Here is a 25,177-nt window from a genome sequence, read left to right as displayed (position 1 = left end):
GTTACTAATTCCAGAATAGTCCTAGAATTCATGCAGCGCCATCACTCTGTTTTAGTTGCCTGTAAATAGAATGGTCTTTTTTAAACAATACATTACCACTTTAAATGGAAGCTTTCTAGTTCTGAGATGTATAAACAATCTGAGATGCCATGTTTAGATGTATGTGATAGACCAGTGCACAGTTTATCTGCCAAATACCATTGCTTTCAGCATATATGTCAGTAGTAAAAGAGAAAATACAGGTTATACTAGTTATACCCTACTCTGTAGAAAACTCAAGAGAGTTTAGTAAACTGGGGTGCTGAAACAAAACATATGTCATAGGAGAAGAAAACTATGAAATCCCTCTCGACACAGTACTTCATGTTTTTTGGTGCTATTTTATGTGTAGAACCAGGCACATAATCATATAGTCACGGATTTTCGGGGGGACCACCTGTATGGGAGGAAATGGGGGGCACACAACCCCTGGCAGGGGCAAGATTAGGGGGAGTTGCAGGGAGTACCTGCAATAGAGGGGAATGGAAGGGTGGCCTACAGGAAACTGGAGGGATGGTGATGCAAGGAGCCCCTGGAGCGTACAGTGAGCTCGACCGACACAAGCTGTGCATGTGCGTCCTCTGTAGGTGCAGTTCAGACTTTCCAGTTTTGGCTACACCAGTGATAATCAGACCTCAGTGGTTCAGGAGCCAAATTAGCAACCAATATTACTTGAAAGAGCCATGGTAATATGAATTCATTGTTTCATTTACTATAGTGCTATTCATATTTAAACAGCATGACAGGAAATACTGAGTTTATATACATTTCATATTCATTCGCACAGCAAAGAAGTTAATAACAGTGCAAGTTGGTAACATAATTGGCTAATAACATAGTAAAAGCATCCTGATTGGTTAATAACTTCGGTTGTTAATTAAATGACACGGGGATTTAATATCGTGTGCTGCAAGGAGCCACAGCAGATACATTAAAGAGATACTTGCAGCTCATGAACTGCAGTCTGGCTCATTGGGCTACACTTTTGAAAATAAGGGCACTTGTTTGGGTCCCTAAATGTGGCTGTAGGAGCCTTTGGTTAATGACAAATGCCCTGTGAAGCCCAGTGTTGGGCAGAGGCCTAGTCTGTTACATCTACACCTGACAGACTTCAGTATGTCTGTGAGATGTTGGCAGCACCTGTCTTGTCATGCTAATGAACTGAGCAGAGGTGCAACACAGATGATTTAAATGCACACTGTTGGTACTGAAGTGTTTGCCCAGTGCCCATTGTCCCCTCACCAGGCGGGCAGAGCTGCCTTAGTGCTCCATGCTCTCAGTGCTAGTCACATGTGACTGTGACTCCAAACTGCTGGCGTGTCTGTGGAGATCAAAGTGTGACTCCAGCATTAGCGAATGTTGTCGGAGGGAGTTGCATGGAATTCTTCCTCTCAGACAATAGAAGGAAAGAACCACACAGGGCATGTCCATGCAGCTGCTGGGAGAGAGTCATGCTAGCACGCTCAAAAGAGCCATGTGGACGTTCCGGCTCAGGCTGGAGCTCAGGTTCTGAAGTCTAGGAAGGGGAGTGGGTTTCAGAGCCTGAGCTCCAGCCCCAGCCCAAATATCAAAGCAACTCTACGCTGTTATTTTCAGCGTGCTAGCGTGAGCCCCACTAACACAAGTCTGTTGACCCAGGTTGCGGGACCTGCCCCCAGCAGTTGTGTAGACATACCCACACAGTGTGGAACATCATTGGACAAAGGGCCAAATCCATGTTCATGCCTAGGTCCAATGGACCTGGCCTGTGGGACTAAATGGAAAGGGGATGTACTAGACAGTCAGAGGGGCATGGATGGGAATGCCACACTTCCTCCACCCAATGTGTGGGTGACCCAGAGATCTACTGAGGATGCTAAAGGTTCTGTGGCACATTATTAGAGTAGGGTTTTGCCCTTGTGCACCTCCAAAGATTTCTATGTAGACTGGCTGCTGCCATCTACCCTGGGAATGGCTGCCCATCAGTGTTGTTCTCTGTAGATGGGACACAGTCTAAGGTCTTGTCTACACTGGCACGTTACAGTGTTGCAATTTTCTTGCTCAGGGGGGTGAAAAAACAGCCCCTCTAGCACTGCAAGTTTCAGCGCTGTAAAGTGGCAGTGTAGACAGTGCACCAGCACTGGTAGCTGTTCCCCTCATGGAGGTGTTTTTTTAGAGCTATGCTGCAACTACACAAGCCAAGGCAGCGCTTTAACATTGCCAGTGAAGACGTGCCCTTAGAAGTTCCTGTTGTTGGTGAAGTACTTTGGGATGAAAGAGGCAATATACAATATTGCATTAAATATGACTCTTCTTTCCTTTACCTGCTGTGCCGCACGGTTATAGTCAAGCTCTTGTGATAAGTAACCCTACATCCAGTCTAGCCTAGAGCTGTACAGTGAAGTGTTGTAGTATCGTCTAATTATACCATCATAATGTCTGTGCCTGTTCCTTGTTTCTGCTTATTAACCTATGTTCTTTGCAGCTCACCTCTCATTGCTATCTCTGCCGCCATTACTACAAGATCCTTTATTGTATTTAATCTGAAGAAAACCTATAAAATAGCTGCAGATTCTTGCTGGTTCAGACTGCGGAAGTAGCAGAAATTAAGATTGTCATCTGAATTGTACTGCATTTTATTTTTTTCAGGCATGGGCCGTGGAGAGAGCCAGTTAACCCTTACTATGTCAACACAGGGTATGCTCTGGCCCCAGCCACCAGTGCGAATGACAGTGAGCAGCAGAGCATGTCTAGTGATGCAGACACCATGTCGCTGACAGACAGCAGTGTGTAAGTAATTTACCTGGGCAGGGGATTGAGCATGACATGGAGTAAACGGAACATTGTGTATCTATTTCCTGGCCACTAGAATTGACTGCAGATTTAATTTCTCAGATTCCAGGCTGTGGCTTTGGCTGTGTAAAGAGGTCAGTGTCCTAGATGTTGGGATGAATCATTCTGGGGAGGACTATCTAACTGTTAAGTAGCTGACACGGGATATACCAGACATGTGACCAGTCTAGCTCCAATGCATTCCTGTTACGGTTTCCTTTTTAGATGTATTGCTTTGTTGTTACCTGAGGAGACATGGACTATTCTAGTCTGATGGACTGGGAATGTTTGTAATCTAAACCAAATAATGACCAGCAGGTGTTTCTGGTTTTAACAGCCAGCGACTGCAGGTGGGTTTGTGAAGTGAAAAACAGAGATTAGCTTCTAGTAATCTGCTCCCCTCATGGACTGAATCAAACAGGCTTCCAGCTACACTGTTTACCACTTGTTTTATCTTCTGAAGGTTCCCAGGTTTATCGAAAACACAATCCTTTTAGAAGTCTGATTACCCAGCTGACAACACCGGAGTGTCACCCAGTGATCACTTTGTTGGAGTACAATTCAGGGAACTTCTTGGGCTTTTTGCCTGAAGCTTGGAGGGAATTCATTTATCTGTAATCATACCTTCCATGTTTAATTACGCTCATTTACATTTTGGCTCACGAGAGGGAGGAAGGAGCGTACAAAAGCGGTTAGGGTACTAGCTTGGGACGTGGGAAATCTAGGGTCCAGTCCCTGTTCCACCACAGACCTCCTGGGCAAGTCGCTTAGCTGCTCTGTGCCTCAGTTTCCCCATCTGTAAAATGGGGGTGATAGCCCTGCCCTCCCTCCCAGGAGGGTTGGGAGGATAGCTACATTAAAGATTGTGAAGTGCTCGTGTAGATGCATAACTGGTACTTACTCCACACCCAGGCCATTTGATTGATACTAGGTCATATTTATTCATGTGTTCTCATTCCAGTCACCAAATTGTGAGTAGAAAATGACATTGTGTTACATGTTTCAGGGTCTCAGCCGTGTTAGTCTGTATCAGCAAAAAGAACAGGAGTACTTGCAGCACCTTAGAGACCAACACATTTATTTGAGCATAAGCTTTCGTGGGCTACAGCCCACTTCATCGGATGCATAGAATGGAACATATAGTGAGGAGATATATATACATACAGAGAACATGAAAAAGTGGGAGTTCCCCTACCAACTCTAAGAGGCTAATTAATTAAGATGAGCTATTGTCAGCAGGAGAAAAAAAACTTTTGTAGTGATGATCAAGATAGCCCATTTAAGACGGTTTGACAAGAAGGTGTGAGGATACTTATAGGTCACCGCAGAACTGTATCATGTTTGTGAGTCTGGAGGGGCAAAAGTAGAGGCCCGGAGATAGGCTTTTTCATGTTCTCTCTATATATATCTCCTCACTATATGTTCCATTCTATGCATCCGATGAAGTGGGCTGTAGCCCACGAAAGCTTATGCTCAAGTAAATTTGTTAGTCTCTAAGGTACCACAAGTACTCCTGTTCTTATTGTGTTAAATGTCCTCCCCATCATGTCCTGAATGTCATATCTGCTAAATATGCAGACAGTCATTTTTGACACACTGTGAAAATTATGAAAACAACGAGGAATCCGGTGGCACCTTAAAGACTAACAGATTTATTTGGGCATAAGCTTTTGTGGGTAAAAAGCCCACTTCAGATGCATGGAGTGAAAATTATGAATAGTCAAGTTCTAGGTTTGCTCCTTCCATTTATTTTTAATAAGTAAAAGGGATATGTCACTTTGGAAAATAATTGGATTAAGCCACCACAAGTACTCCGTAAGAGACTGGCGAAGAGATACTCAGAAAAACTAACCAATTAATGGGTGTTACTTAAAACAGTGCACATCCAAGGGTTCTTCAGATAATACTATAGAACTGTTAACAATTGTACTTCTATGAGTATCTGTCAGTGTGACAGTTCACTGGTGACAATTTTAGCTTGTCATCCACCAGTGCAGTCGTGCTTGGTCTTCTCATGCCTGACAGTATCTAAGTTTCTCAAAAGCCCATGATGTATTTACCCGGTAGCAAGAGAACTAATGCTGACGTGGGACCTTACATTTGTTCTTCTAAACCTCATGGAGTTTGCCTTTGAGTCACTTTTAGACTGCTCCTTGTATGTTCTTGCTTTCAGAACTGTCATCAGCTAGGAGAGTCAGTAAGCTCCAAGTACTTATGGTTGAACTTCCCTGTATTGCATTCCACACAGGCAGAGTGGTACTGAGACCTCATCCTAAAGTCATCCCCAAGGTGGTCTTGAAGTTCACTTGGCTTCCTGTTTTCTTGCCAAAACCCCATTCTGCAACAGGAGAAAAGAAACTTCACACGCTGGATATTTCAAGAGCCTTACTTGATTATACTGATAAAACTAAGCTTTTCAGACTTTTGTCAACAAAACTGTGTAGTGTAGATGAGGCCTTAGAGAAAAGCATGTTAACAAGGTCTAAAAGTCTGTGGAAAATTGCAAATAAATCCTCTACTTTCAGATATACTTTTTAAATTGAGTGAAGTAGGGTAAGAGAGTAAGGAAGAGGGGGGATTAGAGATGAGTAGGTTTGTTGTCTGGTGCACTAGAAGAGGAATGTAATACAAAGGAATACTAAAGTACCTAACCCCCAATAAGGAAAACCTCTACCTTTCTTCTCTCCTAATAAGGAAAGTAAAAAAAAAATCTTGTTCTAATAAACTGTGTGGGGTCTCCAACAGGAAACAATGGCTTTAAAAGCTGTGATTTGGCATACTGTGCAAAGGGAGGAGAGGGTAGAGCAGCCAGAATACTGGTGTAAGTTTTTGAAGTATCCTTTTCCATAAATGGCTTCTGGGATTCTGTCAATGGGAAAATGTCTCCTGAATTGCTAGAGAGAAAGAAACTGAATAAACATGATGACTGAGAATAGGTAGATAAAGCTACAGACCATGCAAAACATGTGAGTGTAGGTTACAAAAGAGAACTGGTTGTACAGTAACAGACCGGGGGAAGGAACATTGGGCATGTGCAAGCTGTCATTCCAATCCATCATTTGAATGAAATAGAAGGACCCTGAAAGGTGTCAGTTGCAACCATCTTCTTACCAAATGCCTGGCACTGTTCAGAGGATGGGTGGAAGGTGGTGAATTGGAGGATTGAGACCTTTATGTCTTACGAAAGCTGCTTTGGTTGGTGGAATGTCAGACAGATATCAGTATGGCCAAGTCAGATCAAGGAGAGGGAAGCGTTCAACTTTACATTAATTCCAGATGACTAAGACTGAGTAAAAGCTGAGCGGCGAGGTAACTGGGTCCTAGTTTTGAGTGTAATCTTTCAGTACACAAAACAGAGAGGAGAAATGCACAAATAAAGAGAATTCCAGGCTGGGAAACATGAGTATTTCTTCACTAGTATCAGCTCAGTGGACAAATTTGCATGGACAGCCTTAGGGACTGGGAACAAATAGATGTGCATTCTTACAGGGCTGACTGCTTGAGCAGTCCAATCATAACTGTGGGATCTCATGACAGTGACTGAAAGGAAACCTGTATCTAAGCAAGTGCCTCCACATGCATGTGTCTGCTGCATGGACTGCCTGAAGGGTCAATTTCCAGCAAGAAGAATGAGTTAGCCTTCCAGTCCACTGTGGGGAGGACTGTACCTTGTGTCCCTGAGTCATATGTATAGATTTTAAGTCCAGACATTATCATCATTCTGTCTGACTTCCTGCGTCCCGCAGGCCAGAGAATTGCTCCCAGCAGTTCCTGCATCAAGCCTGTCATTCACAGTTGAGCTAGAACAGATTTTTTTAGAAGTCTCCAGGTGAAGGAGAATTCACTATGTTCATAGGTAAAACTTGCAGGGCTCGTTCCAATCCCTCATTTTCCTCACTTGTAAAACCCCTGGAAGAGATTGTTCAAAACCACAGACTTCTATTTTCTGAGTGGTTAAAGTGAACTTGGAAACCATCAGTGTTTTAAAGACCTTTCAATTTTTTTTCTCCAAATGTATATTACCATGCACTTGTTTATGTTAAATATCAATTGCCATTATATTGCCTCATCACCTAGCTTCACTTTAGGTTCTTATGAGTTCTTCAATATAGTTTAGTCTTGATTAACCTAAATAAATAACCTGTATAATCTTCCCTTCTAATTTTGCCACCTTGCTTTGCTCACCCTCTTTGAGATTATTCTAAATTAGTAAATTATGCCAGTCCTTGTTCAGATAGTTTAACCACATCCACTATACTGTTATACTCCTTCCCTGCAGAAAATTCTGAGTCTTTTTTGTCTCTTCCCATTTCTAACCTCATGAGGGAACTTTACCTCTCATCCTCACCTCAGACCACTTAATCTTCGAAGCAAATTTTGATGGGTTGGTCAAGGGTTCGAATCCTCCCACACTCCTGACTTTACAGCTGCACCCATTGGCCCACCTCCCCACCTTTGGAGACCACCTTTCCCATTTCCAACATGCTTGGAGGTGGATCATTACAGACAAGTGGGTCATATAAGATCACAACATTGGGCTATACTATCAGTTTTATATCACTCCTTCCCTTCTACCCCCATTCCCTGTCCTTATTCAGGGACCCCTCTCTCAAGCTTTCACTGAGACAAGAAGTGAACTCTCTCCTTTAGGAGCAATAGAGTCGGTCCTTCCTCCTAATACTGGCAAGAGGTTTTACTCCAAGTATTTCCTTGTGCCAGAAAAGAACAGAGGGCGAAAACTGATCTTAAATCTAAGACTTCTAAAAAAAGTTTGTAAAGTCTCAGAAGTTCAGGATAGTGACTCTAGCAGACATAATTGCTTCACTGGAGAAAGGGGAATGGTTTTCAGCCCTTGACCTGTAAGATGCCTATTTCCAATATAATGATACACCCATTGCACAGGAAATTCCTATGCTTCACTATAGTCCAGGATTATTTCCAGTTCCAATTGCTTCCCTTTGGCCTTTCCTCAGCCCCAAGGGTGTTCTCAAAGGTCCTGGCAGTAATGGCTGCTTATGTCTGACAAGAAGTGATCCTAGTCTTCCTGTACCTCAATGACTTGCTACTCAAGGGCAGCTCCTATATCTATCTGTTGGAGCTCAGGGCTATCAGGAATACTTGCCTTCATTTCCAGCCCCTCGTCAGGGGCAAATCAGTCAGGGTCCTGACAGACAACATATCCTGTATGTTCTAGATCAACAAGCAGGGAGAAGCAAGATCCCCCTCCCCATGTGCCAAACCCAGGAAAATAGGGAACTGGTTCATAGTTCATAAGTTCAAAATTTCAGCAGTCTACTTCCAGATATATTCAGAACACCACAACCAATATCCTCTCAGACACTTCTCAAAGGACTACAAATGAAAGCTAGATGCTCAAGTTCTCCACAGCATATTCCAAAATGAGGACTGCCAGGGGTGGGGAGGTGTCTCTTGGCCACCTCCAGAAACAGGAAGTGCCCTTTTTTCTGCTCAAGAGCAGGTCTGGGCCATCACTCCTTGGGAGAGGCCTTTCTTCGATCTTGGAAGAAGGGTCTGTTCTGTATGTTTTACCCAGTGCTGCTGGTAGTAAGGGTGATGAACGAAATCAGGCTGGTCAGGGCTGAATTATCCTTAGTGTACCAATCTGGCTGAGAAAAGCTTGGTACCCATATCTGCTTCACCTGTGTGTCCAACCACTGCTCGAGCTCCTGACTTCTCCTCTCCTCTCCCAGGATGCCTCAGGGCATGGTTCCATGGTGGTTCAAGGGGTTAGAATCCTCCTGCTCCACAGAAGTACAACATGTATTCCTGAATAGTAGGAAGAGGTCACCAGTACTACTTACCTGCCAAAATGGAAAAGATTCTTGTAGCCACTGCCAGACTCTGTGCCCCTTTCGCTTATCCTGGATTCCTTGTTGATCTGAAAAAAGTGGGGTTATTGGTTAGTTTGATCATGATCCATTTGGCTGCAGTATCACCCTTTCATCCTCCAGGAGAAGGATTCTCCATTTTTCCTCTCCTGGTATCCTCTAGGTTTGTTAATTGTTTAGGTGATCTCAAACTCCAGATTAGAGACCCCATCCCTACCTGGTACCTCAGGTTAATACTTAGTTACCTTATGAGACCTCCATTTGAACCTATGGCAACCTTTCCTCTGCTCCATTTATTTAAGAAGACAGCCTCGTTAGTAGCCATCATGTCAGCCCGTAGGGTCGGGGAGATTGCAGCCTGGATGGCAAATTTCCCCCTTAACAGTATTCTTCAAGGACAAAGTGTCATTACATCCACACCCTAAATTTGAGCTGAAGGTTCTGTGAGAGTTCCACCTTAATCAATCCATTCATCTACCTGGTTGTTCGTTTTTTTTCCCCCAAAGCTACATAGCTCTCTGCAGGAATCCTGTTTTTATAGCCAGGATGTTATAAGGGTGTTGGCTTTCTACTTAGATAGGACCAAGCGATTTTGAAAATCAACTAGACTTTTAATCTTCACATGTAGATCTAAGGGGTCTCCGATCTCTGCTCAGAGACTGTTGAGATGAATATCTGGATGTATTATTATGTGTTATGATGCTGCACGGCGTTCATCCCCCCAAAGTGTGATAGCGCATTCAACTAGATCAAAGCGTTAGTTAAGAATATGCCGGTATCTGAGATGTATAGGACCGCTACATGGGCCTCGGTACATACATTTTCAGAACATTACACTTTAATCCATGCAGCCAAATCCGATGTAGAACTTGGTTCTGCAGTACTGTCTTCAGTTCTAGACTCCGTTCCAAAGCTCCCTTCTTCCTCTGAGGATGCTGCCTGGAAATCACCTGAACTGGAGCAGCCAGAGGGACACTGCATGAAGAAGAAGAGGCAGTTACTCACTTTGTGCAGTAATTGTAGTTCTTTGTAGTATGCCCCCATGGGTGCTGCACTACCCTCCCTCCAGCCTCTCTGCATCAGACTGTTCTCTATCAGACTTTTGGGTGGAGAAGTAACCTCAGGGTGGTTTGCCCACACACCGCTATGTAGTCTTGGAGTCCAGCATGAGGAGGCATGTGCAGTCCAAACCAACATGGCTAACTGAAAATCTCTGATCAAGGGCTTGAGAGGTGCATGCGTGCCTGAAGTGGAGTGTATAGGGACACACATCTCAAAGAACTGCAGTTACTGCACAGAGTAACGCATTGGCAGTCCTCTTCCACACTGAAGTTTGCTGGCTTTCGTATGGCAGAGTTTTGAATCAAGTGTCTGAGCTCAGATACACAAAGATTTTCATTGCCAAATTTGGCCCTGCCCTTTCTTAATATAGCAGTGATCAGTACTGGCTTACTCTGAATGCATCTGTCCAGGAATGGGATATGTCCTGGGTTCTCAACCTGGCAGTCACAAACAGGTCGCAACCACCTTCCCCTTCCCATATTGCTAAATGGGGGAGCAGGTCCTTTGGTGGTCCCATTATGGAAAAGGTTGAGAGCCACTCTCTTAAGGGATAAGTTTGGTGCAAATCCTCCTCTCTTGATACTTCCATTTCCAACAGCACCTCATTTGGCCAAAGCACAATTGGAGTTGCAGCTAACAAGAGATGTGCAGGGTAACAAGAAGGGTCTCTACAGGTATGTTAGCAACAAGATGATCAGGGAAAGTGTGGGACCCTTACTAAATGGGGGAGGCAACCTAGTGACACATGATGTGGAAAAAGCTGAAGTACTCAATGCTTTTTTTGCCTCGATCTTCACAGAAAAGGTCAGCTCCCAGACTGCTGCACTGGGCAGCACAATATGAGGAGGAGGTGAGCAGTCCTCAGTGGTGAAAGAACAGGTTAAGGACTATTTAGAAAAGCTGGTCATGCACAAGGCCATGGGGCTGAATCTAATGCATCTGAGGATACTGAGGGAGTTGGCTGATGTGATTGCAGAGCCATTGGCCATTATCTTTGAAAACTCGATTGGGGAAGGGTCCCGAGCGATTGGAAAAAGGCAAATATGGTGCCCATCTTTAAAAAAGGTAAGAAGGAGAATCTGAGGAACTACAGACTGGTCAGCCTCATCTCAGTCCCTGGAAAAATCATGGAGCAGGTCCTCAAGGAATCCATTTTGAAGCACTTGGAGGAGAGGAAGGTGATCAGGAACAGTCGTCATGGATTCACCAAAGGCAAGTCATGCCTGACTAATCTGATTGCCTTCTATGATGAAATAACTGGCTCTGTGGATATTGGAAAAGCGGTGGACATGATATATCTTGACTTCAGCAAGATATATGGTCTCCCACAGTATTCTTTCCAGCAAGTTAAAAAAGTATGGTTTGGCTGAATGAACTATAAGGTAGATAGAAAGCTGGCTAGATTGTCAGGCTCAAAGGGTAGTAATCAACAGCTTGATGTCTAGTTGGCAGCCGGTATCAAGCGAAGTGCCCCAGGGGTCAGTCCCGGGGCCGGTTTTGTTCAACATCTTCATTAATGATCTGGATGATGACGTGGACTGCACCCTCAGCAAGTTTGCATATGACACTAAACTGGGAGGAGTGGTAGATACGCTGGAGGTTAGTGAATAGGATACAGAGAGACCTAGACAAATTAGAGGATTAGGCCAAAAGAAATCTGATGAGGTTCAACAAGGACAAGTGCAGAGTCCTGGACTCAGGATGGAAGAATCCCAAGCGCTGCCACAGGCTGGGGACCTAAGCAGCAGTTCTGCAGAAAAGGACCTGGGGATTACAGTGGATGAGAAGCTGGATACGAGTCAATAGTGTGCCTTTGTTGCCAAGAAGACTAATGGCATATTGGGCTGCATTAGTAGGAGCATTGCCAGCATATCAAGGGAAGTGATTATTCCCCTCTATTTGGCATTGGTGAGGCCACATCTGGAGTATTGTGTCCAGTTTTGAGCCTCCCACTACAGAAAAGATATAGACAAATTGGAGAGAGTCCAATGGAGGGCAACAAAAATGATCAGGGGGCTGGGGCACATGATTTATGAGGAAAAGCTGAGGGAACTGGGCTTGTTTAGACTGCAGAAGAGAAGAGTGGGGGGGGGATTTGATAGCAGCCTTCAACTATCTGAAGGGGGTTCCAAAGAGGATGGAGATCGGCTGTTCTCAGTAGTGGCTGATGACAGAACAAGAAGCAATGGTCTCAAGTTGCAGGGCGGGAGGTCTAGGTAGGATATTAGGAAAAACTTTTTCACTAGGAGGGTGGTGAAGCACTGGAATGGGTTACCTAGGGAGGTGGTAGAATCTCCATCATTAGAGGTTTTTAAGGCCCGGCTTGACAAAGTCCTGGCTTTGAGCAGGGGGTTGGACTAGATGACCTCCTAAGGTCTCTTGCAACTCTAATCTGATTTGCACTATCTGCAAAGAGCAGGTGTCATATTGCTCCATCGTGCTCAGTGGAGAAGAGTGAGGGAAGAATTCTTGGCAGTATTCTCACCTCCTTATTGCTGCAGTTTACTCTCCGGTAGTGTAGCGGTCCTACCGACTCTCACTAGTTAACTACTTTCAGGATGCTTGTTTTAAAGCATGTGTGTTTTATGTCCTTGACTATTTGCTCTTCGAGTTCTCTCTTAGCCCTTCTAATTTCTATTTTAGCTGACACAATGTGTTCCATCTGCTGGATGGATTTTTTTTGTTTATATTTGAGTAATCTCTTCCCATTTAACCATCTTGTGTTCTCTTGACTTCCCATTCCCCCTTTCTTTCAGTGTATGCATCCCTTCTGTGACTCTGGTATGACATGCTGATGCTGAGTTTCAGGAATTTAATTGCTATCAAGACTTGGTCCTTGCTACATTCCATGTTAGTAACTGATATAATTTCTATGGCTCATTTTAAATAAATTGACGTGACTACATGGATTTAAAATGTTTTCATTCAATTAGTGTTCTTCAAATTGGGCCGCATGCATTATCATCCCAAACATTGTGAACTACAGAGACAAAATTTTGACCTTTGGCTTAGAAAATACTCAATATAGATTTAACATTTGTTTTTCATTATGTAGTTCCAAAGTCTTGCTGGCTATGGTTACCTTTTATATGGAATTCCTGAAGCTATATACCTTCTGAGTTTCAAAGGAGTTTCTGCTGAATTGCTAAAGACAGCCAAAAATGAAACTCAACCAAAAGCAGCCTCTGAAAAAGGGGATTCTGCTATTTGACTTCCATGTATGGGTATTTTGAATTCTGGCCTACCCTAAACAAAACTCTGCAGTCTTTTTGCTTGTTTTAGGGAGTTCCCTTTCACGTGGCTGTAAATGCATTGCTCCCGAATAGATGCAGCACTGCTGAAGGCTTTTTAGCTCACCTTTGTCATATGAATTCCTACGTCCTTCTAGACAAAACAGCTTCAGACCTTTCTACTCAGAATTGCTTTTATAAGCTGACCAGTAGCTGTGTTGTTTTAGCTGTTTGATGTGGTGAATAGGTGCAGAGGAGGCATCATGTAAAGATAATAGCTAACAATAGACCTGGCAATAGGCAGAGGCCGTTGAAGTTAAGATTCTCCCCCATTGCTTCGCTTGCGCTTGCCCCTTAAACTACTCTGACTTGCCTCAAAGCAGCATTTTGATATGGCCAGTATTGATCTGTGAGATGGGCAAGCTCCTAACCTGGTTATTGTGATAGCCTTGGTTTGGGCCTGTTTAATAAAGACTTCACACTTCGCTGAGAGCCCTTTCTCCTCTTCATAGAATCATAAACCACAGCAGGGGAGCTCACCAGCTGGACCTTTCCTCTTATCCTGCTTACTTTGCTTAACAGCCGTTTGGTGAGGGACCTTGTCAAAGGCTTTCTGAATTCCAGATACACTATATCCACTGGGTCACACTTGTCCACATGTTTGTTGACTGCCTCAGAGAATTCTAACAGATTGGTGAGGCATGATTTCTCTTTATAGAAGCTGTTGACTTTTCCTCAACATATAGTGTTCATCTATGTGTCTGATGATTCTTTTCTTTACTCTTGTTGCAACCAATTTGCCCAGTACTGAAACTAGACTTACGGGTCTGTCACTGAGACCCTTTTAAAAAAATTGGTGTTAGCTGCCTACCTGTCGTCTGGTACAGAGGCTGATTTAAGCAGTAGGTCACATAACAGTTAGCAGTTCTGCAGTTTCATGTTTGAGTTCCTCCAGTATTCTTGGGTGAATCCCATCGGGATCTAGCAACTTACTACTGTTTAATGTATCAATTTGTTCTAAAACCTCCTCTAATTACCTCAATCTAGGACAGTTCCTCAGTTTTGTCACCTAAAAAGATTGTGAGAATCTCCTTCACAGCCTCTGCAGTGAAGACCGATGCAAAGAATTCATATAACTTTTCCGCAATAGCCTTGTTCTTAGTGAAATTGTTTGTTGATTGTTCTTCCTCATATATCTGTTCTGGAAGGGAGCAGTCCCTTATTTGGTTGTTGCTTTGCCTCAAGGTTTTGATTGTATTCTCCTTATGACATCTGTGTTGAGATTACATTGTACAGACTGGAGTTTAATTTACCCTGATTCCACATTAGCAAAAGAAATCTGCCACCAGTCGCCATTCCAGAAGTTGATGCCTGAATGCATTGTATCAGTGATCCCCTAATGGTGGAGTGAAGCATATAGGGTATATCTTTGTACCTACGGAATACACATCCATTTCAGGTTTCCTCAGCTGAACTGTTCGTAGCTTTCACGGTATTTGATGTGTGAAACATCTTTGGTAATGGTGCTAATTATGTCACCTACAGGGTATATAATCTAATTGGAATTTATCTTCAGTAATATAAACCTCAAAGTATTCATGAAGTAATATTCTCTGGAATATTAGGAACACAATGGCAGCATGCAGCAAGCAGTAAACTTGATAATGACTGTGTCTGAACTGGGCACGAAGACACTTGCACGAGGTATAATTATCTTTGACTGTGTTAAATAACAAGCATGGTCAGATGCTGGCCCATATATATGTAAATGTTGAATAACAGTCATAATATATGTGGCATCAGAAATAAGACTCCTGGGTCAAAATCATGCCCTCCACCTAGTGAGCTCAAGGAGCAGCTCCACGGGCTTGACAGAGAGGAAAATGTGAGAAAGGGAAATAGATAATTGCCACAAGAGAGCTAATGGCTCATCTACTCCAGGGTCCAGCAGTGGTCACTAACAGATGCTTCATAAGAAGGTTCTAGAAAACATATAGTGGGCAAGTGTATACAATAAACTGCCCTGACTGAGCAGGGGGTTACCGTAACAGGCAATTTTATGTCAAGTAAGTGAAGTTTTGCATACGATTAAAGACAGAGAACCTGACTTTCAGATGTGCTGGGCACTCACAGCACCCACTGATGTCAGCTGAAATGTTGGGTTCTGAACACCTCTGTAAATCAGGCCCGGAATTGTTCACCTTAGATTTGGTAATTTATGGCTTGAAGACTAATGTAAACTTGGGGGTCTACGACATTAGCGTAATTTTTTGACGTGATGTGATTTTTATTCTTATAATCTGTAGCTCAGTTGAGTTTCCTGGGTGCCACATATTTCCCTCGCTGTTTAAATTTTCAGGGACAATAGAGTCTCATGTGATCATCTCTTAGCTTTTGCTTACCTCCAAAGCCTTGACCTTCATCATCATAATCAGACTATATTTTCTACATTTAGGTCATCAGTTCCACTCTGGTCGAAGTTAGTAGCAACTGAAGTTGTTGCCATCTGGTGGCAGTTCAGTGAACAGAAGCTGATTTTCCTAATCCATTTCCTAGTGTGCAAGTGACTGGAAACCCATTATCACAATTAGCCCCTTTGCTGGCAACCTCAGGAGAGAGGCCATGATGTGGACCTGGTGTTAATAGATTTATCCATGAGCCCCTCCCCTTTAGATCAGGATCAGTGGCCTACTTTCCCTACATACTATGATTACATAACCCTGTAGCAGCTATAGCAGCTGCTTACACAGAAAAGTCATATTTGGAAAAGGGTTTGCGGTGTATTTAGCTTCTTCTAATAAAATGTAGTGACAAGGAGAAACCAGTGCCATGTGACCAGCTAGCTCTTTGTGGGTCTTTGCTAAGTACTTCACTAAGAGTCTCCAGTCCCTTCTCATCTTGTCCTGGCATAGATCCATAAATAAGGCCAGAAGCGGCCATTCCGATAATCTAGTCTGACCCCTTCCCGTGCCTGTGTATTACAGGCCAGAGAACTCTACTCGGTAATTTCTGCATCTTTAAGGCCATAAAGCCTTAAAGGTGGTCCCTTCAGGTGAAAGGGATGAGGCCCATGGATGAAGTGGGCAGAGTGCAGGGGAAACTTTAGAGATAGAACTTTCTATTTCCTTGATCCTTCCCTTGACCTCTCTCCTGGCCCTCACAGTTCCTCTGCAAAGGTTGGTGAGAATGCTGCCTGTTGGAGGAGATTATGAGAAACCGTTTAAAAAAAATTTTTTTAATCCCACACTTAAAACAGTTGTCTTGTGATGACATTCTGCATAGTGGCAAGTCTTATGCCATCTTCCTCACCTGTTCACTATGTAGCGGCTGTGACGAAGTGGGAATGTTCTTGATGTGTTATTTGAATACTGAGTGGGGAGTATTGACCTGGGAAGGTTGCAGGGGAGTTTTGCTGGGACTGCCTTTGGGGAAGGGAGGATACCTGAGCATGTAACATGAGAACCCAGGAGGAGGTTGGAGGCCAAGTAACACCTCTGCCCGGGAAACTGGACAAAAGACCCAAAGGCTGGGGGAGGAGCCAGGGGGAAGCTGAGTGAGTTGGCTGGAGGGAGTTTCAGTTTGGAGCTGGTTGGGAAATGGAGAGGGGCACCCCGACGGGGCTTGGGCTTCCCAACGGGGCTGTGGCCTCCCTGGGCCCCCCAGATGGACCTAACTAAAGGGGGTCCTGTTGTCTGTACTGGCAAGACCTGTTTTGGACGGTGTCCTGTCGTCTAAATAAACCTTCTGTTTTACTGGCTGGCTGAGAGTCATGGTGAATCGCAGGGAGCCGGAGGTGCAGGGCCTTGACTCCCCCAAACTCCGTGACAGCTGCCCCTACCATTTGGTCATCAGCAGAGCAGAAAGCAAGACTGTCCGCATCAAAACTGTAGGTCTTCATCACCTGAACTAAAGGAGTAATTCCATTTACTGGTGGCAGGCCCTTATCCTCTATATGAAGTAGGCACAAAGAGGAACAGGGCACGCTTAACCACTGTATTATAATTAGACCACATCAGCCCCATGTTAGAGTCCCTTTGCTGGAGTTCTTCTTTAGCATATTAAATTTAAACTCCTCTGCAAGTTCCTGCCTAGTTCTGCCTTGGTCCTCAAGTTGGATATTCTGTTTCTGTTTTCCATCTTGCCTCGCTTGCTCCTCCATGCCTGAATGCCCGTTCATTTCCTCCTTGCACTTCCCATGCCTCCTTCCATGTTGCTGCCTTCAGAAGGAATGACCTCCCAGCCCCCATAGATGCTAAACCACCATCCTCTCATTAAATTCCTCTTAGACTCTCAGTTTTGCAAAGCCTACAAATTCTAACCGAAAGTGAATGTGCCCTTCCCAGCCCTTTATCGCAGTAAAAAAGGAATGTAATTCCCTTCTCTGGGCCTTGTCCCATGTGCAGGTTTATCTGTGGGCTTGTCTACAGCATAATTTCCACATTGGGTAGACGTACATGCACTAGCTTTGATTGAGCTATCGCTAAAAATAGCAGTGTAGCTGCCGCGATGTGGGTAGTGGGAAGGGCCAGCAAGTATGTACCTAGGGCCTCGGATATGATTGTGCCAGGACGGCTAGCCCATGTCAGTTCCACGGCTACATTGCTATTTTTAGCACACTTCCTCTGATCAAAGCTAGTGCATATATGTCTTCCCAAGCTGGAGTTAAGCCTCCAGGTGCCATGTAGATATGCCCTGAGTCAGTGGTTTCATTTGCAAGGTTTCTTCCTGGAAAGGGAAAATGACAGGCATTTGTTAAATGTCAGGAGTATGGCTCTGTTTCTAACCAGAAATAACTTTAATTTAGGCCAGCAGATACATTGCTTATGTTGCCAGGTGGATGTTCAGGACCACTGTTGCAAAGGTGGATGAGAGATCATGCCGCTGAAATATGGAAGGGAGAGCAATGTTCTTGCCCAGCCAAGGTAAAAGCTGTCACTGCACTTGAGCCATTGTTTCCTGGATGAGAGGAAGAGAAACAGAATATCCAACTTGAGGACCAAGGCAGAACTAGGCAGGAACTTGCAGAGGAGTTTAAATTTAATATGCTAACATGAATAACTGAGTTTAGGGTAGCAGTTTGGTTCTCTGGTCACCCCTGAAAACATGACATGCTAGATTCCATTTCCTCACCTGAGGGCGTTTAACCAAAGGGTTTGTAGGTGCAGCAATGTCTAAGAAGTTCCCACCCTGCTGCTTGCTTCTGTGAATGAGGGCTGACGAGTCAAATATTCATAGTTGTGCATTGGTAGAAGTGATGGTTCAGAAAATGGCATCTTACCTGCCAATTTGCTTTCTGCCTGTCTCATGGCCAATGATCCAAAATGATCTAAAATTCTTATCCTGGAAGTTTGTTAGCAGTTTTAATTTAAAAACCTTAAATAATTATCCCAAGTGTATAATTAATGGATTGGGCTTGGAAGCTATCTACATGAGAGAAAAGGAAAATAACCTGGGAGCCCTGGCTACAGGCCAACAAAAGAATCTGTCGTTACCGGTTGTGGCTGCCTGTCCCTCTTGAAAGGAGCGGAAGCCCCAGTGTTTCCAGACTAGCAGATTAGAAATGTATCATTAAATAATTATCATTGGAAAAAAAGAAAAGATAGTCACAAACCATCTCACTAGCTCTCCCGCCTAGTCCAACAGCAGTTCTTTTTGGTACCAGCAAAGATCATCCAGTCAAACATGTCAACTCAGTTTTATAAAGTTACTTAAAAGCAAAGTTGCTGCAAAAGAAAATCATGGACTACTTTTTAACTTCTCTAGCTATTGAAAATATCTCAAAGAAAGTTACCTGACAAAAGGAAAACAAAAGTATGGTGTTGGTTTTCATTGCTTTCACCATCTATTGAATGAGGGTTTGTTGGGATAAAATTTAAGTGCTTATCTTTTGAATTTGCTTCCTCTGGTTGAGTTGGCATAGTGCATTGAATGAAGGAATGTTCCGAGTTCAGAGGTGGCACTGGGGAATCTAGTTAAAGTGACATCAAAGGCAGCACAGCAGGGCTGAACATGTGTTTGAAGCTGGATAGATTAGAGGCCATTATCAGCCTTTCACTACTGTGCTCTGAACAAAACTCTGCTCTTTCCTCTGGGACTGGTGCTGCAGAGAATTTAAAAAAAAAAAAAAAAAAAAGAAGGCAGCACCCTACCTGCTGACATAATGCTGCGTTTACCGTGAATGTTTAAACTGCTTAGAATACACGAGTTGTACTCTGCTACAGTGTTTGGTGTTTAGCCATCAGCTCACCACTGTTACATATTTACCAGACTTTGACTTTATAACAGAAATAGATAAAACGATTCCATACGGAAATCATCTTCTGTAAAATTGTCAGTAGTTCTATTGTCATTTTGTCTGGAGAGAGCTACATTTTGAATGGATGTTGATGAAACTGGTTTATTTAATTACAGTGGTTCTAAATTTATTTTCCACGTGAACATTCATCATTAAAGAAAAGGATGCCCTACAATGAAAGCCATCACAATAGCCTGTTGTTATAGCAACACTTCCATGTTATAACTCTCAGAAAAACGCTTGGCTCTTTGGATGATGGTACTGACTTGGTGCAGTATAGGTAGTGTTCTGAGATTTGTGTTTGTCTTATATTATATTATTTGCAACCAATAAGCAGAGTCATAATTAGCCTAAGTTTCTGTCTTGTCAGTTGTCTTCATATTAAAAAGCACTTGTCATTAATCATGTTTGTTTAATGGAATTTCATTTTGAGTGTTTGGGTTACTAAATAAAATTCCATTTGCATGAGGTAATTGAGTCACACTAGCAAATCTGCAGCAATCCTGTATGCCTACAGTAATAAGGAAAGAGAATTATCCTCTGAGGACAGTATGAATTTTAGTCACTAACATTTGAAAAAGAGAGCAACTGAATGAAGTGCCTATTGCAATAACTGTTTGGTAGCAAACATAAGTTATAATACAAGTCTGCTCTTTTATTGTTCCTTGAACAGTTTGGTAGTTGTAATTCTTTGGTTGTTCAGGCTTAGTGTACAGTAAGCAGTCTGTTCTCATTGTCAAATAGTGTGTGAAGGGAATGCAGGAATTGGTACTGTGACAGTTTTAAACAGCTTTGTTTTATGCAATATTTGGAAGCAACTATAAAGAATATATTTAGCAATTTTATTTTAACACAATAATAAATACAGCTGGCCTGTGTAAATGTGAATTATCTAAACATTGTGAGTTGCATTGTGACTGGATTACTTGTGCTGCTTTTCAGAATGAAGCGGTGGCTATTTGTTGGTGGGGTTGCATAGTATAACAATTGTAAGGAGAAGTTGTGTGTGTCTAATGAAACAGTGTCTGAGAACTAAAAATACTACCTCAGCGAGTTTAATTCGTATTTCAAAGATTTCAAATTTCATTGTTCTTGCTGTGTCAGGATAAACTATAATAACCTGCAAAAATTAAAACTCCAACATTCCTAAATGGGCATTTGTTTTTTTTCCCTTGATTTCTTTCTAAAGAGTCCAATTTCATTAGACTATAAACCTGTTTTCCATGTTTTATAATACAATCTCCGTGGGTTGGTGTCCTCTCTGAGTACCACTTTTATTATGTTTTGTATTTGTATATTTGTCGATGTAGGAATGATAAATAAGCTTCTGGAATTGTATGGATGTGTCTTGGTGAAAATTAGAGTACAATTCTTTGGGTTGTTTTTTTTTTTTTTTACAGTTGGGCAACCGCCTTGGGCCCATCTGTACTAAGCCAAAAGTGATTTACCACCAGCAGTGGTAGCAATGGTTGTTTTCACACAATGCACAGTCAACCTGTGGAAATCTTTGCCAGAGGATGATGTGAAGGCCAAGACTATAACAGGGTTCAAAAAGGCTAGATAAATTCATGGAGGATGGTGAGATTCTGTGGCCTGCGTTGTGCAGGAGGTCAGACTAGATGATCATAATGGTCCCTTAAAGTCTATGAGTCTATGAGGTCCATCAATGACTATTAGCCAGGACGGGCAGGGATGGTGTCCCTAGCCTCTGTTTGCCAGAAGCTGGGAATGGGCGATAGGGGATGGATAACTTAATGATCACCTGTTCTGTTCATTTCTTCTGGGGCACCTGGTGTTGGCCACTGTCGGAAGACAGGATACTGGGCTAGATGGACCTTTGGTCTGACCCAGTATGGTCATTCTTATGTTCTTATTATGGTCTCAAAACCTGATGCCTACAACTACTGTAAAAGATACTGTGTCAGCATTCAGTATGCACCCAAGTATGATACCAGCAGTAGGAGTAGAGTCAGTGTGTGACAGATTTGACAATTTCCTCCAAGACCTTGAAAAACCTCTTTGGATTAAATTTAAGTATCTTTGGAATCCATTGTGTTAAATGCAAAGCTTGTGTATTATTGTGAGCCCAGGGAAGTGTTCGGACCTTCAAAGGATTATATTGAACAATGAGCCAGACAAGAATGGACTTTTGGACAGCATCAAGTGGTTTGCCTGGGGGCCTCTAGGTAGAGGTGAATGCAACTTCCCACCTCTGATTATGCAGAAGCACAGCTTTTTCAAGTTACACCCTGAGGAGGGGGACCATTGTCTACCAATTTGTGTTGCCAGAATCTGAAGATCAAAGGCCCAAGCTTTGATCAAAAGGAAAGACTAACCTAATCATGGGTGTGCTCATTCTGAGCTAAGGCTGTTAAGAACTTGTAACCATAGAAAAACTCGTTGGCGTGGTTTGAAGGATTAACTCCTACTAGAGCCCCTGCTGAAGTTTGGTGTTAAGCTTATTATCATGCATGTGTAGGTTCTTGTATTGTTTTTAATATGTTTTCTCTGTAATTTACTGAGGAAATCTTGGCATACTGACAATAATATTTGCTAACTCATGGATGATAGGAGAGGTCCCAGAAGACTGGAGAAGGGCTAATGTAGTGCCCATCTCTGAAAAGGAGGAGCCTGGGAATTATAGACCAGTCAGCCTGACTTCGATACCTGGGAAGCTACTAAAGCAATGTATAAAACTCAATTTGTGAATACCTGGAAGATGAAGGGGTAATCGTTAGAAACAAGCATGGATTTACTAAGAGCACATCGTGCCAAAGCATCTTGATTTCCTTTGACAGGGTAACTGGTTTGGTGAATAGGGGGAATGTGGTGGACATAATATACCTGGACTTCAGTAAGACTTCTGACACAGTGCCACATGACATTCTGATAAGCAAGCTGGAGAAGTGTGGGCTTGGCAGAACTGCCATTAAGTGGCTACATAATTGGTTAAACGGCCACAAACAAAGAGTAACGACTAATGGAATGATGCCAGATTGGAAGGGAGGTCTCAAGTGAGGTTCCACAGAGATCTGTTCTGGATCCGGTGCTGTTTAACGTCTTTATTAATTACCTGGATGTGGGAATAGAGAGCAGACTGATCAGATTTGCAGATGACACAAAGCTGGGGGGTAGGGGAGGTTGCCAACACTTTGGAGGATAGAGCTAAAATTCAGAGGGATCTTGATAAATTGGGGAACTGGGCTATAGACACCAAAATGAAATTCAACAAAGACAAATGTCTGGTGCTATACTCAGGGAATAAAAAACAAATGCACAAATACAGAATGGGAAATAACTGGCTTGGCAGCAGCACTGCTAAGAAGGATCTGGGAGTTGTGATGGATCACAACCTCAACATGAGTCAGCAAAAAAAAATGCAATTTTAGGTTGCATTAATAGAAGCATAGCATGCAAGTCACAGGAGGTGATAGTACCACTCTACTCAGCGCTGGCTAGGCCTCAGCTGGAGCACTGTGTCCAGTTTTGGTCACCAGTGTATAGAAAGGATGTAGAAAAACTGGAAAGGATCCAGAGGTGAGTGACAAACATGATCAAAGGGATGGAGTGCAAGCCATATGAGCAAGGCTGAAGGAACTGGGTATGTTTAGTTTGGAAAAGAGGAGATTTGGGAGGGCAGGGGAGACATGAAAGGCTGCCATAAAAAAGATGGAGAAAAGTTGTTCTCTCCTGCCACAGAGGCTAGAACAAGAGGCAATGGGTTCAAACTACAGCATAGCAGATTTAGATTAAATCTCAGGAAAAACTTCCTAACTGTAAAAACAGCAGGACAATGGAACAGACTGCCTAGGGTGGTTTGGAAGCTCCTTCACTGGACGTTTTCAAAAGGAGGCTGGATAGCAATTTGTCTTGAATGGTTTAGACCCAACAAATCCTTCATCTTGAGGGGTTTGGACTAGATGATTTTTTGCGGTCCCTACTCACCCTATGATTCTAATGCTTTTGCCTTAAGAATAAATATGCTTGCTTAGATGACGTGGGTGGTAACTTGTGACAGTGGGAAAACATGCTCTTTATAGCCTCTGAGGAGAGAGCAAAACACAGACATTGGCCTGCTTAGGCAGTCTGGCTTGCAGGAAATAACACCGTGTAGGCAGGGAACTGTGCAGCCTGGATAAACCCCAGTCAGGAGGGAGTGAGATGTGGTTCTCTGCCCAAGAGAGATGATGGCTGGGAGATGAAAGCTTAAAGTGGATGCCCTTGGTGGCCCATAGAGTCCCAGTGCGAGTGTGGATCAAAGCCTCTGCCTAGCTCTGTTACACAGTGCTTTGTCCTGCCTTTCAGCAACTTCTCTGTGCTCTGTATGCTGGTGCTTCCCTCTCAGTGGCAGCCAAAGGATCTGCTTGGCTCCTCTTAGTTCTGCCTCAGATATGCAAGCCCCAGTGCAACCAAGGTATCAACTAGGCTGGTCTCCACCTTTTTGGAGAAACATCTTGTGTAATGAGCAGAACATGCTGAATTAGATATAAACTAGCTCTGTATTCTACATTATTCACAGCTTAAATTACAAAGCATTTATTAAACATTAGCAAATATTAGGATCGAATAAATGAGTCATACACACTAGCATTATAACCATTCAAAAATAATTGGGAAAATAACCAAATATACTTAATTGCAGCCACTAACTCTTACTTTATTGTGCTCTGCATTTCCCCTGCTCATCTGTGAGCTGAAAGAGAAAACAAGGGAATTAGTGAAATGACACTGAAGTTACAGAAACTCTTTAAGTAGCTGGAGCAGTCCCCATTTAAACACTGAACAACAAATTTATAGCCACCTGTCTGAACAAATGGCTAACCACCTGAGTGTTTGCATGGAGTACGTGCAAAAATGGAAACATATGCAAATAATTATTTGATGGAAACACTAGACATTCACAATGGCTGTTGCTTGCAGTGGATGAGTGGACCAGCTCTAATCACCACCCACCTGTGGCAGTGTCCGCAGAGCAGATGGCTGGGTTCAGAGGCCACTGGACAAGGGGAAAGGAGGAACACACTTACTGTCATGCACCATAGCACCTGAATGTGGGAGGATGAGGTTCCTCAGATGCATGGTAACAGAGATAATTAGAAACTGTTCTTTGGAACTTTCAGCAGAACCCAACCATGCAGAAATAATACATAGATTTTTAAGGCCAAAAGGGAACACGGCAATCATCTTGTCTGACCTCCTGCATAGCACAGGTCATAAATTTTCATCCAGTGATTCCTGGGTCAAGTCCATAACTTCTGGTTGAGTTAGAGCAGGGGTCGGCAACCTTTCAGAAGCGGTGTACCAAGTCTTCATTTATTCACTCTAATTTAAGGTTTCGTGTGCCAGTGATACATTTTAACATTTTTAGAAGATCTTTTTCTATAAGTCTATAATATATAACTAAACTATTGTTGTATGTAAAGTAAATAAGGTTTTTAAAATGTTTAAGAAGCTTCATTTAAAATTAAATTAAAATGCAGAGCCCCCCTGGACCGGTGGCCAGGACCCTGGCAGTGTGAGTGCCACTGAAAATCAGCTCACGTGCCGCCTTCAGCACACGTTCCATAGGTTGCCTACCCCTGAGTTAGAGTATGTCTTTTAGAAAGATATCAGTGATAGGGAATCCACCACATCCCTTTGGAAGCTGCTCCAGTGGTTAACTACCCTCACTATTAAAAATGTGTTCCTGATTTCCAGGCTGAGTTTTCCTCACTATAGTTATCCTTGTACTGCCTTTTCTTCCTCCTCCTCTCCCAGACCAATCTGTGGTTTACTCACTGTATTACAGCGGAGCGCCAGCTCTGCTACACTGAAGGTTAAGACCAGCTGTTTAAAGCGCAACTCTTCTAAGTGCTCTAAAATCCGCATGGTTACTCAGATTGCCTTGAAAT

The 25,177-nt window shown here is 43.1% G+C and overlaps 1 protein-coding gene across 6 annotated transcripts in view; it reads left to right on the top strand.

Annotated features, from left to right (window-relative positions):
* Positions 1-25,177, top strand: part of AXIN1 (axin 1) — a 239,614-nt gene that overhangs the window by 153,629 nt on the left and 60,808 nt on the right. For all 6 annotated transcript variants that reach the window (XM_044980230.1, XM_044980229.1, XM_044980234.1 and 3 more), the window contains one exon: positions 2,668-2,808. In XM_044980230.1, coding sequence (XP_044836165.1) covers positions 2,668-2,808 — 141 coding nt within the window. The remainder of the gene's footprint in view (positions 1-2,667; positions 2,809-25,177) is intronic.

Source organism: Mauremys mutica, chromosome 11, assembly GCF_020497125.1.
Source record: "Mauremys mutica isolate MM-2020 ecotype Southern chromosome 11, ASM2049712v1, whole genome shotgun sequence".
Taxonomy (NCBI): Eukaryota; Metazoa; Chordata; order Testudines; family Geoemydidae; genus Mauremys; species Mauremys mutica.
This window is presented reverse-complemented; position numbering and strand designations above follow the sequence as displayed.